The following is a 13,311-nucleotide window of genomic DNA, read 5'->3' on the forward strand; positions in this document are numbered from 1 at the left end:
GGGATCTGGACAGGCTGGATTGATGGGCTGAGGCCAGTGGTATGAGATTCAACAAGACCAAGTGTTGGGTTCTGCATTTAGGCCAGAACAATCTCATGCAGTGCTATGGTCTTGAGAAAGAGTGTCTGAAAAGCTTTCCAGCACAAAAAAGGATCTGGGAATGCTGGTCAACAACAGCTGAACATGAGCCAGCATGTGCCCAGGTGGCCAAGAAAGCCAATGCCATCCTGGCCTGTATTAACAATAGTGTGGCCAGCAGGACCAGGGAAGTAGTTGTCCTCCTGTATTTGGCCCTGGTGAGGCCACACCTCAACTGCTGTGTCGAGTTCTGGGCCCCTCACTACAAGGACATTGAGATGCTGGAGCAAGTCCAGAGAAGGGCAACAGAGCTGGTAAAGGGTCTGGAGAACAAGTCTGATGATGAGAGGCTGAAGGAGCTTAACCTGGAGAAAAGGAGGCTCGGGGGTGACCTTATCACCCTCTACAACTACCTGAAAGGAGGTTGTAGCCAGGTGGGGGTTGGCCTCTTCTCCCAGGCAACTAGTGACAGGACAAGAGGACATAGTCTCAAGCTGCACCAGGAAAGGTTCAGGTTAGACCTCAGGAAGAATTTCTTCATGAAAAGGGTTGTTAATGATGGAATGGAATGCCCAGGGATGTGGTGGAATTACCATCCCTGGAGGTGTTCAAGAAACAACTGGATGTGGCACTTCATGCCATGGTCTAGTTGACAAGGTGGTGATCACTCGAAGGTTGGACTCAATGATCTTAAAGGTCTTTTCCAACCTAAATGATTCTGTGATTCTGCATGAGTGAAAGTGAATTTTAGGTTTGAATTTTTAACTGCTTACAGCTGAAAACAAGTGCTTTAAAGTTAGTCCACAGAAGAAGAAAAATATGACAACTAATCTAAACCAAATTCTATACTAACATATTATTCTGTAATAACGTACACTAACCTACTGACAAGAAAAAAATCACTTAATCCATGCTGTAAGCAAACTGTGATCAGCAAGAGTGAACTGTGTTTGCTCAGTCTGGAATAGAGAAGGCTTCTGTGGGGGGACTTAATAGTAGCCTTCCAATACCTCCAAGGAGGTCGTCAACAAACTGAGCCAGACTCTTCACAGTGGTCTATAGTAAGAAGAGGAAAAACAGTAGGCAGATACTGGAGTAAGAGCTGCTCCAAGGGGATATATAACAGCAGCTGAGCATCAGAACAGAATGTTCAGAATTGCTCTGCAGTCTTCAGCCTTGGAGACTAGAAATCAGACTTGATAAATCCATTATCAACCCGATCTGATTCAAACTGTCCTTCCTTTAAGCAGGAGGTTGTACTAGAGATGGTCTCTTCTAACCTAAATTACCCTACAATCCTATGAACAAGCTTCAAGTCTTAGGTCTGCTATAATTCCTTGAACTACCTAGATGATGCAATAAAGTAAATGCTGACAGAAGTCACAATACAGTTAGATAGGACCACGTCTGACATACAGACAAAGAGCCAGGAGACATGGACAAGGATTCAAACATGGTTGTATTTTGTCTGAATAACTTCATTCTTTGAATTGTGTACCACTAACACATATTGAGCTAGATTTGAAATGTGATATACACCATATGGAAATAAATTAAAACCAAGACAACAATGGCTAAAAGACTGTACAGGACACCAGCCAGTGATGGCAGAATTCTAGAAATCAAAGCCTGAAGTACAACCTAGCCATGTTTCTAGCACATCTCATCTGAAGAGAGAAGACACTGCTCCTTTCAAGTTGCTATAGTGGTTGAGTAGGTTTACCATGAACTATCACTGCCATAAGAATAACATATTATAATATCAGCCCAGCCCCACCCCAAAAATTAACCAATTGGTATAAAACATGACTTAAATTAATCTCGTTAGTCTCCTAAAGGTAAGTGAAAAACCCTGTATCTTAGACCTTTAAAGTTAGAAGTGGTTGTTCTCCTCAGTTCTGTCACCTGTCCTGGGGTGACTTTATGATGCTTGCATCCCCATTTGTCTGTTTATCCCAGAAATAAGTTTTGCACTTTTAAGACTGGTTCCAAGAGCGAAGGTGGGGGGAGAGAAGAAGTGCAGAGTTTGTTATCAGAAACTGCACTTGCTCCCCCACATCCTTCTCCTGGACTCTGTTGTCTGCAGCACGGACAGTGAGAGAGAGTTCTCCTTTGCTTTTTAGTTTTTAGCTAGCTGAGGCAGAGAAGTTCCCTGGACTGTGGTTTTTCTTTTTCTTGCAACTGTTTAAACCTGCTCTGGACTGAAAACCCAGAATAGCACCAGCAGCTCGCACCTGTGGCCCACCGAGCCAGGCCTGGGCTGTGACATTTCCAGCGCCAGAGGGACTGAAAACAGACTGGGTGAGCCAAGCTGCAACCCATGAAAAGGACTTTCTGAGTTTGTCATCTCTTTGGAGCGGTGAGAGGTTTAATTGTTTAATATTTCTAGAGGGACCCCTTTGGAGGTTTTCTCCCAAATTTGCCCTAAATGAGGACATCACCATTTCATATCAAAACATTTCAGAGATTTTCACATCATTTTGCAAGCATATATAATTAGATCACTCTTAGAGGGCTGCAAGCAATATACTTATTACTGTAGAATGCTATCAGGATCTTTATAGTATTAAAAATATAGGAATACTATCTGAACAAGGGCTGGGAAAAGAAAAGATATGATGAGTAATGTTACTGTATCACCAACAATCAGAATTGGTTTTAACATGTTAAATGAGTAATAAATAATGAAAGCATCTAAAATTAATAAGTGCTGTACATAAAAATAAAAGTAATACATGGAATCATAAAGTTTAAACCAACTAATTTAAAATTTCAATTTTAAGCTGAAGAAACAATTTTTTCAACAAAAGTTAAAGGAACATCATCTTACCTTTTCTAGTCTTTTTTGCCAGCTTTCTTCATGTTTTACCATGAGTTCAATACAATGAGAGAGTGTAGCAAGGATTCCAGCAGTAGTTGCCTTGAAAGTTATAGCTTCTCCTTTAAAGTCTATGCCATTAATTCCTTTGGGTGTCACATATGGAAACACTAAAACAAAACATGAATTTCTCATTGATAACTGCCTTCAACTCAAACAAGCATTTTACATGCATGCTTTATATTATCACTGTTTGAAGAAAACAGATTGGCTAGAAATTTAATTTAAAAATAAAAAACAGAAGTGCTAATAATTTTCCACTATTCGCTGGATAAGGAAAGAGATTTAAAAAGAAAAACACACCCCTTCAGCTTCATCTTGCTGTACTGTATTTCAAGTCTGCTTGTTATGCTGTATTACTCTGCAAATCATGTGGGTGGAGGCAGTGGGAATACTTTGTAACAATAGCAGTTTGACAGCTTAAAGTGGGGACTAATTAATACAGAGCAGCCTTAAAACATATCCAATACAGCACTAAGAAAGAAACTATTTCAAAATGCAATGAAACACCAATGGTAGCATTTCAAGGCTGCTTTTAGTGGGTAACTATAGATTTAAAAACCACAACATAAAAAGGTATGATATAAAAGTATCAAATATGTTGAATTATCCAAGTACTGTGGTATTTGGTAGTTCCAACAACTACTCCTTGCTGTCAACCAGGCCATTTGTTACTAAGGCTATTTAAACAAGTCACTTAAAATGTATGACAAAAAAGTACCTAGTCTATGTCAAACTTGTATGTAGGTTGACAGAATATGAAATCAAACACTACACAATAATGTCAGAAAATATTAGAAAGCAGAAGTAACACTCATGTTGAAGCTGAGCCAAGCAAGTTAAAGTAACTCTTGCTATAGCATGGGGCAACCTGATGACTTATCACCCACTTGGACATTGCTTTCTTTTCCTGGTCTGTCAGTTTGTCAATGTGCCACTGTTGCGGTTTAAAGAGTAAAAATCATTATTTGTGTAAATTTTTGCAATATCAATCTGCAAGGGTAAAAAGCAGAGCTTTCAAGCATCTCAGTTCTTGTAGAGAAGAGAAATGCAATTGCTGTTCTCTAATAGTAGACCACAATATTTACTCTTAAGGAACAGAAAACAAGCATCACATGATCTTAAGTAATGGTTCAAGTCTCCAGAGGTTTTATATGCCCTTCTTTCAGAAGGAATCAAACTTTTTCAAACAGATATTTACATACCACACACTACTTCAAATACCTCAGAAAACATACATACTGTGGTAGAACACAGCTTATCTTTTTGTTTCATGTTGATCAAGAATACTCCCTAAAAGGGTAAAGACAATGGGAGTGAAAGAAAGGAAGATCAATCTGTTTCAAAAGCGATAATGAGCTCTCCCTCTCCCTAACAGCTGCAATGGGGAAAATGCAGTTTATACGGCTAATATGTCATGCTGGTGTAGACCATGTTCATGCGCAGGCTTGCCAGCACAGCTACGCTGCTTATACATGTGATTTTTCTTTAAAGTGTGCAACATGCTAGACACACTGAAGAAATTACCAGTGACTGCAACAGTATAAAATCATGTCATAAATCTAGGGTAAACTGCAAGGGAGATGCAGCAAAGTAGCCTCATTTCCAGGAAAAAAAATCACCAGCTTTTGTTCCTGGATGTCTTTAGGTCTCACCTACAACTCATTAATACTTCCACACAGTTTCAGTCATCATATATTCTAAGTAATTCTTTAATGACTAGTCTCAAAGTAGCAGTGATACATATAGAGTTTGCAGTTTCAAAGTCAGTGTCATCAAATTTCAAAATGAAATCTTGCATCAGGAGTTCTGTAGGTTTACGTTAAAGGCTAATAGAAAAGTTTTACCATTGTAGCTGCTCTTCTTGCCTAGAGATCAAACTGTATGTAGCAAATTGAAAGATGCAGCAGTACTATTTTTTTTCTACTTCAACATCTTTCAAGTGGTTTCTTTTTAATTATCCTGTCTCTTAATAATTTTGCTTTATTCATTAATTGTTTTCTCTTGCCTTTCTTATAATGGATTTTTCATAGCATGTTTTAGCCTCCTTCAAAAGCTCTTTAGCCATTCTCTCCTACACATCTCTGTTTCTTAGGATAGATAAGTTGTGCCTTCTTATTCAAAAGATGCTGTTTGTAATACTTTTCCAGATGTTCTAAAAATCACCTGTTCAATCAAATATTTTCCACAGAAATTAAAGACTAGTTTTAAAAGACAGTAAGTAGAAAAACAAAGTTCCTTTATCTTTTCCATTTTATGCCACCTTCAATCTTTTGTCACTAAACTAATTCTAAATTAAAGAGAAATGCTTTGGAACACAACCAATTTATTTATACCTACTGTTGTTGGTATTCTGTGGATAGCAATAATATCAATATAATTCGTTTTCCTCTAAAAAGAACCTCATTATTCCAGCAGAATGCTGGTGAATATTCTTCCTCCATTTAAAGCATTAAAATCCAATACAAATCCCACTGTGTTTTATATAAAAATCTTCTTTCAGTCTCTGTACCATTTCCATCTTTGAAGTTTTAGTACAAAACCACCTTCCATCGTCAAAGAAGTTCCCTTAAATACCACCTTCTGCTCTTATTATTGCATAATTTAAACCCAAATACACTCGTTTTCCTGAGCAAATGAATGGCAACGCTTCCTGATCAAGATTCTACATTCTTAGATGCTAAAATCCCACTGGGTATATATGCATCAGCCAGGCTCTCCCTTGGTCCTCTATACAAATGATCCTTGTCTCAGTTACCAGATTTTCTAATTGGAAAGTAAACAATAAATTTGAATACCTTCATAGTGCTCTTTTTAACTTTCTGTCTTAGATTGGAAATGGAGGATGTATTCTATTCCTATCTGATGGCGCAGTTATCTTCTGTTAATTGGGCAGTTTTCTTTATCTCTTCCACAACCCATCCTCCCTCTGGGGAGATACCTTCTGTTAATGGGCCATTGAGTGTCACTGCATGACTGATAAAACGACATCATCTCATTGTGAGAAGCTCTGCCCAGAGAGAGGAGCCAAGCATTCCTAACTGGATAGAATCAGCAATCTGGAAGACCACAGCCAGCCTTTTCCACTGGATTCCCAGAGGAGCAGCTGTCTTCTCCACTGGATCTTCAGAGGAAGACTACATCCTTCTACAGGCTCACTGCTTCAACAGAACCACACCTGCCACTCCAGGAGGACTGCAGCCACCATTTCAATTGGACTGCTACCAACACCCTGACTAACAGGTTGTATTCTGACTCTGTCAGTGTTGTTTTTTATTATTGCACTGTTTATTTTATTTTTATTTTCTTCCCTAATAAAGAACTGCTATTCCTGCTCCCATTCCTTTGCCTGAGAGACTCCTTAATTTCAAAATTATAACAATTCGGAGGGAGGGGGTTTACATTTTCCATTCCAGGGGAGGCTCCTGCCTTCCTTAGCAGACACCTAGACACTTTCACTTAAAGATCCTAGAGAACTGTACTATTTTAAAACCAAGCTAGAAAATTAAATCCACTGAAGATGCTCCCTTTTCCCCCCACCCGTTCTGATAATTGAGGAACACTAGAAGAGATTAAAAGTTGGAATCACAACTCACTGAAAAATTGCAATACCCACACAATATTAATAAAAGAATGTACAAAAGAGAGAAAGAGTTTTACCCACAAACGCACACTCACCACCAAACAAACAAAAATGTCTCCCAAAGATGGTACCTGGCATGGTTTCCGAGACAAAGGCAGAATGGTGACTGGCCCTGGACTGGGGCAACATGGTATTTGGAAAAACAAAATTATATATTGGGAGGCTCTCACAGCCTAACTTTTTCCACCCAGCCTGAAAACAATATAAAGCAGGGACAAAAAGAAACTTGGAAAGCTAGTTCATCCAAATGAGTTGTGCTGCTGAAATGCTGACTTTGCACCACCTGGCACAGCTCGGGCCCCACTGCAGAGGCTCTCTCTCCAGGGTGGTGGCAGCAGTGGTGTGGGTACAGGGGCTCACTGTCTGCTGCAGTGAAGGTGTGGCAGCAGCGACATCAGTCCCGGTCCCACGTCCTCTCCAGAGTAAGCCCAGAAAAATAAAAAGGAAAACTTCCTGTTTCCAGCCTTGGTTTTTTCCCTTCCAATACCACTCCCCCCAGTGGTGACATGGGTGGTATTGAAAAGACAGCGTAAAAAACTCCACTCCCTTGTTTCTGTACCCAAGATATTATCCATCCCTTATTTTATACCATTAATATCGTGCCCGGATTTTATACCTTTCAACTATATACATATATATACATATGGCTATGCACAAGCACAGGTATTATTTTAGTAGTCACTGGAAATACCCCCAAGATGTTTGTTGAATTCTTTTAGTCCATGACTGGTGTAACTGGATCAGTTCATGCTCATTGTCCATTGTATTTACAACATACAGTGTCAGTGTCATTCAACAACCCATATTACATATACAATTCAACATTACAGACTGTTCTCACCCAAATATCAAATCACCTTGAGGTACACATCATGTTTCCCTGTCCCTCTGCATTTCCCACCAAGTGCACCCAGGTCCTTGAGCAAAAAGAGTCCCATGCCCATGAGATTCTCTCATAACACAGCACGCCCATATTGGAAAACTGAATCACCCTGAAATTCTGAAAATAATTACAAACTAGCCAGAAAGTAAGAACTTTAGTCTCACTGATGAAGAACAAGAAGTGACATGCCGAAGAAGCTCCACCATATAACTAACTGCTAGCAAAAGAAACACAATACGCTCTTTTTACTGATAGTTATTACCGCATTGTAAAAATGAACCAAAAGTAGAAAGCAGCCGTATAGAACCCCACATGACAAGTGGCAAAAGCCACTGAAAGAGAAAGTAAATCAAGCCAACTTGCTGAACTCAAAGCTGTTCAACTAGCCTTAGACATTGCTGAAAGAGAAGTAACCAAAGCTCTACCTCTACACTGATTCATAGATGATAGCCAGTGCTCTGTAGAGATGGCTAGAGAAGTGAAAAGAAGCTAATTAGCAGCATAGAAAAAAAAAACAATTTAGGCTGCTGATGAGTAAAAAGACATTGCTACCAAAGTAAGGAGAATACCTGTGAAAGTCCGCCATGTAGATGCCCATGTCCCCAAGAATAGAGCTAATGAAGAACAGCAAAACAATAAGCAGATAAATCAAGCTGCAAAGATAGGAGTGTCAAAGATAGACCTAGATTAACAACACAAAAGACAGTTATTCCTAGCTCAATGAGCCCATGATGCCTCAGGCCATCAGAGTAGAGATGCCACCTATAAATGGGCACAAGACCAAAGGGTGGATTTAACCATAAACAGTATTTCGCAAGTTATCCACAACTGTAAGACGTGTGCTGCCATCAAACAAGCCAAGTGAATAAAGCCCCTACAGTATAGTAGGCAGTAGTCCAAATACAAGTATGGGGAGGCCTAGCAAATTGACTACATCACACTACCCCAAACACACCAAAGCAAGCGCTACATGCTCACAATGGTAAAAGCCACCACTGGATGGTTGGAAACCTACCCTGTACCTCATGCTACAACCTGTAACACCATCCTAAGCCTTGAAAAGCAAGTCCTGTAGAGACATAGTACCCCTAAGAAGATTGAGTCAAACAATAAGACTAATTTCAAGAACAACCTTATCAACACCTGGGCTAAAGAACATAACATTGAGTGGGTGTACCATATCCCCTACCATGCACCAGCTGCAGGCAAAGTAAAAAAGTACAACAGACTGTTAAAAACCACATTAAAAGCCTTAGGTGGAGGATCTTCCAAAAATTGTAAAAACAGCATCTGGCAAAAACCACCTAGTTAGTTAACACCCGAAGCTCTACTAAGTGAGTGAGCCCTGCCCAATCTGAGCCTTTGCAAAGAATAGATAAAGTCCCAGTAGTACATATCAAAGGTTTGTTAGAGAAGACAATTGAAATCAATCCTGCCTCGACTACAGACAAACCCATTCGTAGGGTTGTTTTTGTATAGCTGTATATTAGATGTATAATGTATGTGTTTGTAGAGTTAGAATATATATTAGTTTTAGTAGTAAGCTGACAATATGGAGATAAGGGGAGGAATGTCCTGAGTTGACTATATGATGCTTTTATCCCCAATTGTCTTGTTCTGTTTATACTAAATAATAAGTTTTATACCTTTAAGACTTGTTCTAAAGAGTGAAGGGAAGGGGGAAAAAGCGCGCAATTTGTTTTCAAACACTGCACTCACTCCTCCACATTCCTGCTCCTAGACTGTTGTCTGCGGATAGGCAGACAGCAAAACAGAGCTCTCCTTTGTTTTTAGTTAGTTTTAGCTAGCTGAAACAAAAAAGTTCCCTAGACTGTGGTTTTTCTTTTTCTTAGACCTGTTCAAACCTGCTCTAGACTAAACACCCAAAAGAACACCAGCAGCTCCACCTGTAGCCCACCGGGCCGGGCTTGAGCCGCGACATTTCCAGCGCCAAAGAGACTAATAAGAAACTGAGTAAGCCAAGCTGCAACCCAAAGAAGAGACTTTTCTGAGTTTGCCATCTCTTTTTACAGCAACAAAAAGTTTTATTGTTTAATATTGTTTGAGTTTTATTGTTCAATAAACAGGGTTTTTTTCCACTTTTCTCAAAAAAGATATTTTGTCCCCAACCGATTAAAAAAAAAAGCCAATTGAATCTGCTTTTCTAGAGAAGCCCCTTTGAAAGTTATCTCCCAAATTTACCCTGAACCAAGACAAATACAAATGACTATAACCAGATCATTTAAGAAAAGAATAAAAATCAGAATTCTGTTCAGCATAACACTGAAAAATACAGTTTTTAAAAGTGCTAAAATTAGGATGAGTGAGATTCAGTAACAATGTTGACTTAATTCTTACATTGACATAGAAGTTAGAAAAACCATAATGGGGCACACCTAACTGGAAAAGCATTGTGCTTCACCACACTCCTAAAGCAGATAATACTTGCAAGAAAAACTGGAACTGCCTGTTACAAATCTCAGTTCCCAGTATAGAAATGATGCAGTTGTTTCAACAGATTTTTGTAGTGGAAATGGCTTTGGACACAAATAAGAAATTCCAGCTTTACAGTCTTGCATTAATATTTATGTGAATTAAGAATAACTTAGATTATAATTCCTTAACTGCTTTTCATGATTATCTTAACATGAATAAGAATGTCCTGTCGCATACATTCAAATAACTACTCTTGTAATTTTCTGCTTAGAAAAGAACATAAATACCCGTCTTGAATCAGGCTTATCATACCATTCATATAAACATTCAGTGAAAAAGTTGACACACTTACATTTTTCCTTACTGCTGTTACTGTTATGTAAAAAATCCCCATCAGAACGCATCGCAGGGAAATCATCTTCATCATCTTCTACCACTAAATGTGAGAAAGTGTGTGTTATGGGAGTGAGAAAGCTTTCCCAACTCTTTAGTGTGCAAAAAAGAATTAAGAGCATCTTCATGGCTAAGCAGCATTTAAGATTTTTTCCTATAACAGTCATGACACACACACTCCCTTCTTTTTTTTTTTTTTTTTTTTGACCACTATCAACATTACCTTCAGAAACCATCAGGAGACTAACATTTGCTCAGTGTCGAAATTTAGCACTTGATTTGATAGCAAGAAGAACATTATCTTGGTGTTACAACTGGATAAGCAAAGAGCCACAATTGAGCAACTATCTACTCTTTTACACTAGAAAGTTCTCAAATAAGTGGAATGGTACTTATCTATTGCTTTCTCACTATCAAAAGTTTCAGGCTACCAGAACAAACATGGGAATGAACATTAATGCCTCAGAAGAGTGCATGAATATGACAAGCTGTGCTCTGGGAAGAACAATTCAGAGAAATGTAGACATGCACACACCTGAGTCTACTAGGACTTCCAGTGTGCACTCAGTGCTCTAGCTACAGCCAATACATCTCAGGAGCATTCATTATGGCAGAACCTTTGCCTTTTTTAAAGAATATATTGTTCCTATGAAAACTAATAATCTATTGCTTTTCAAAATAAAAAGACTGGTTTTGGCTGGGATACAGTTCATTTTCTTCTCAGTAGCTGGTACAGAGCTGTGTTTTGGATTCAGTATGAGAATAATGTTGATAACACACTGATGTTTTGGTTGTTGCTAAGTAGTGCTTACCCAAAGCAAGGACTTTTCAGTGTCTCATGCTCTGCCAGTGAGGAGCTGCACAAAGGGCTGGGAGGGAGCATGGACAGGACAGGTCACTCAAACTGGCCAAAGGGATATTCCACACCATAGAATGTCATGCCCAGTATATAAACTGGGGGGAGTTACCTGGAAGAGGGGGCTGATCACAGCTTGTGAACAGGCTGGGCATCGGTCAGCAGGTAGTGAGCAACTGTATTGTGCATCACTTGTCTTTCTTGGGTTATATCTCCCTCTTTCCTTCTCCTTCTTATTACTATTATTATTATCTTTTACTTTGTTTCAAATAAACTGTTCTTATCTCAACCCATGAGTTCTATTTTCTTTCCTGATTCTCCCCATCCCACTGGGAGAGAAGGGGAAGTGAGCAAGCAGATGCATGGTACTTGGTTGCCAGCTAGGGTTAAACCATGACAGAGACACAGCAATAAACAAACTTGAATTCATGTTATGGGGTAAACAATTATTGTTATATAACATCAAATGCTTAAAAGATCATTTATACAACTGACAGCTAGAGGTCAATATTTAAATTAAGCATATTTTTATGGGAATCCAACTTCTGAAGTGAAAATAGCAGTGTATGCAGAAATATCTACAATTGATCTCATTACTAAAGACTGAATTTAATATACATACTTAATTTATATGGTATCAAATGCTATAGTAACTATTTCAAGGGCTATTACTGTGTAAAAAGTTAAATTCTGTGGAGATAACAGTTCTCAGTTACGGTTTTACCTTTATCCCTCTGGAGTTCATCTTTGGAAACTGCATCCGCACAAGCATCAAAGTATTTCTGTAAAGTATCAACTTGTCTGCACAAGATGTCTCTAAAGGTTTCCATTTCTGCAAGCTTCTCACGTAAACTATGGCCCTTCTGAAAATACAAGCAAAAAAAGGCTCAAATGCTTCTACAGGGTCAGCAATAGTTCAATGCAAAAAAAAAAAAAAAAGATTTCTGTAATTATGAAGAACGAATTCTTTAAGCACATCAAAGAAATTTCAGATATCAGCAGCTATGAAATACTGGTAATGTTAGAAGATCATAAGAAACTATATAAAAGTGTTTCTTACTCATTTTGTCCACTGGTCTCAATTTTTCATCTTGATTTCATCTGCTACTTTAGAGCATTCAATAAAAGTTTATTAAAAACACAATCTTACATACTATGAGATTTACATCTATTTACTGGAAAACAGTCAGTTCTAGTTTAAGATCTTTATTCTAGCCTTTACTCCCCCTTTTCTTGTGCTGCTCCTCTTCTGCCCCAACCAATTTCAAATGTTAAATATTTATACACATGAAACCAAGAAAGCTGTAATTTGTCAAGTCACAGAATCAGCATTTCCTTTCATCTAGAAGCCCTGGTATTCTCAGAAGTACACTAAGAAAGACTAATGAATCCTCCCACAGGTTTGATTTCCTTGCCATTTAAAAATGACACCATAACTCTAGAGGGATAACTGCATAGAGGCATGAAAAAGTTTCCTGTATGATCTGTTCAGCATCACATGCTGAATTACTAACACTTATAGTAAAGATTTGTTTGGGGTTTTTTTCCTATAATTGTGTGAACAAGTCTTCACATAGCTTATTTACTTTCCAGTTTTGTGTGTTATTTAAACACCAGTACTAAAAAAGTGTTATTCACTAACCTTGAATGAAGAGGTGGATGTTGCAGAGTATCCACTTGCTCCAGAAACAAGAGACACCATGGAGCCATGGCGTCGTAAACTTGACTCTGATGCATAGCCAGATTCAGTCTAAAAACCAAACCACACACAAAAGTAGAGCATTGAGGCTTTTAATAAAAAACTAGTGAAAGCAAGTTTAATATCTCCTCTAAACTAGCCCATTTGTTTCTTGTCAGGAAGCAGCAAGGGCTTAATAACTTGGGTTGTGTCTGCAAGTTTAAGATGTTGATGTAGTAACTGTAAAGTTACTATGAATCATTTTTTTGGGTTGTTATCATGTTGATCTGGAAAAAAAGTAGTTATCTGCAATTTATTGTGTACCCCTAAAACAGTAACTAATTAAATATTGAAAAAAAAAAAAAGAAAAGCATCTATTGATTAAAATAGCATGAAAAAGATAAGAAAATATTAAGTTTGACAAATGTCCTCACAAATAAAATAGAAGATAGTGAGGAACTGTAAG

General features: G+C 38.3%; 1 protein-coding gene across 1 annotated transcript in view; it reads right to left on the reverse strand.

Moving 5' to 3' along the window:
* The window catches only part of LOC121356949 (ceramide transfer protein), an 86,982-nt gene that overhangs the window by 36,192 nt on the left and 37,479 nt on the right, over positions 1–13,311 (reverse strand). The window contains exons 3-7 of the mRNA XM_041473847.1: positions 12,810–12,917; positions 11,892–12,030; positions 10,271–10,354; positions 2,909–3,066; positions 2,137–2,158 (exon numbers count right to left, since the gene is read on the reverse strand). Coding sequence (XP_041329781.1) covers positions 2,137–2,158; positions 2,909–3,066; positions 10,271–10,354; positions 11,892–12,030; positions 12,810–12,917 — 511 coding nt within the window. The remainder of the gene's footprint in view (positions 1–2,136; positions 2,159–2,908; positions 3,067–10,270; positions 10,355–11,891; positions 12,031–12,809; positions 12,918–13,311) is intronic.

The sequence above is a fragment of the Pyrgilauda ruficollis genome, unplaced genomic scaffold, assembly GCF_017590135.1.
Source record: "Pyrgilauda ruficollis isolate IOZ18807 unplaced genomic scaffold, ASM1759013v1 scaffold303, whole genome shotgun sequence".
Lineage (NCBI taxonomy): Eukaryota > Metazoa > Chordata > Aves > Passeriformes > Passeridae > Pyrgilauda > Pyrgilauda ruficollis.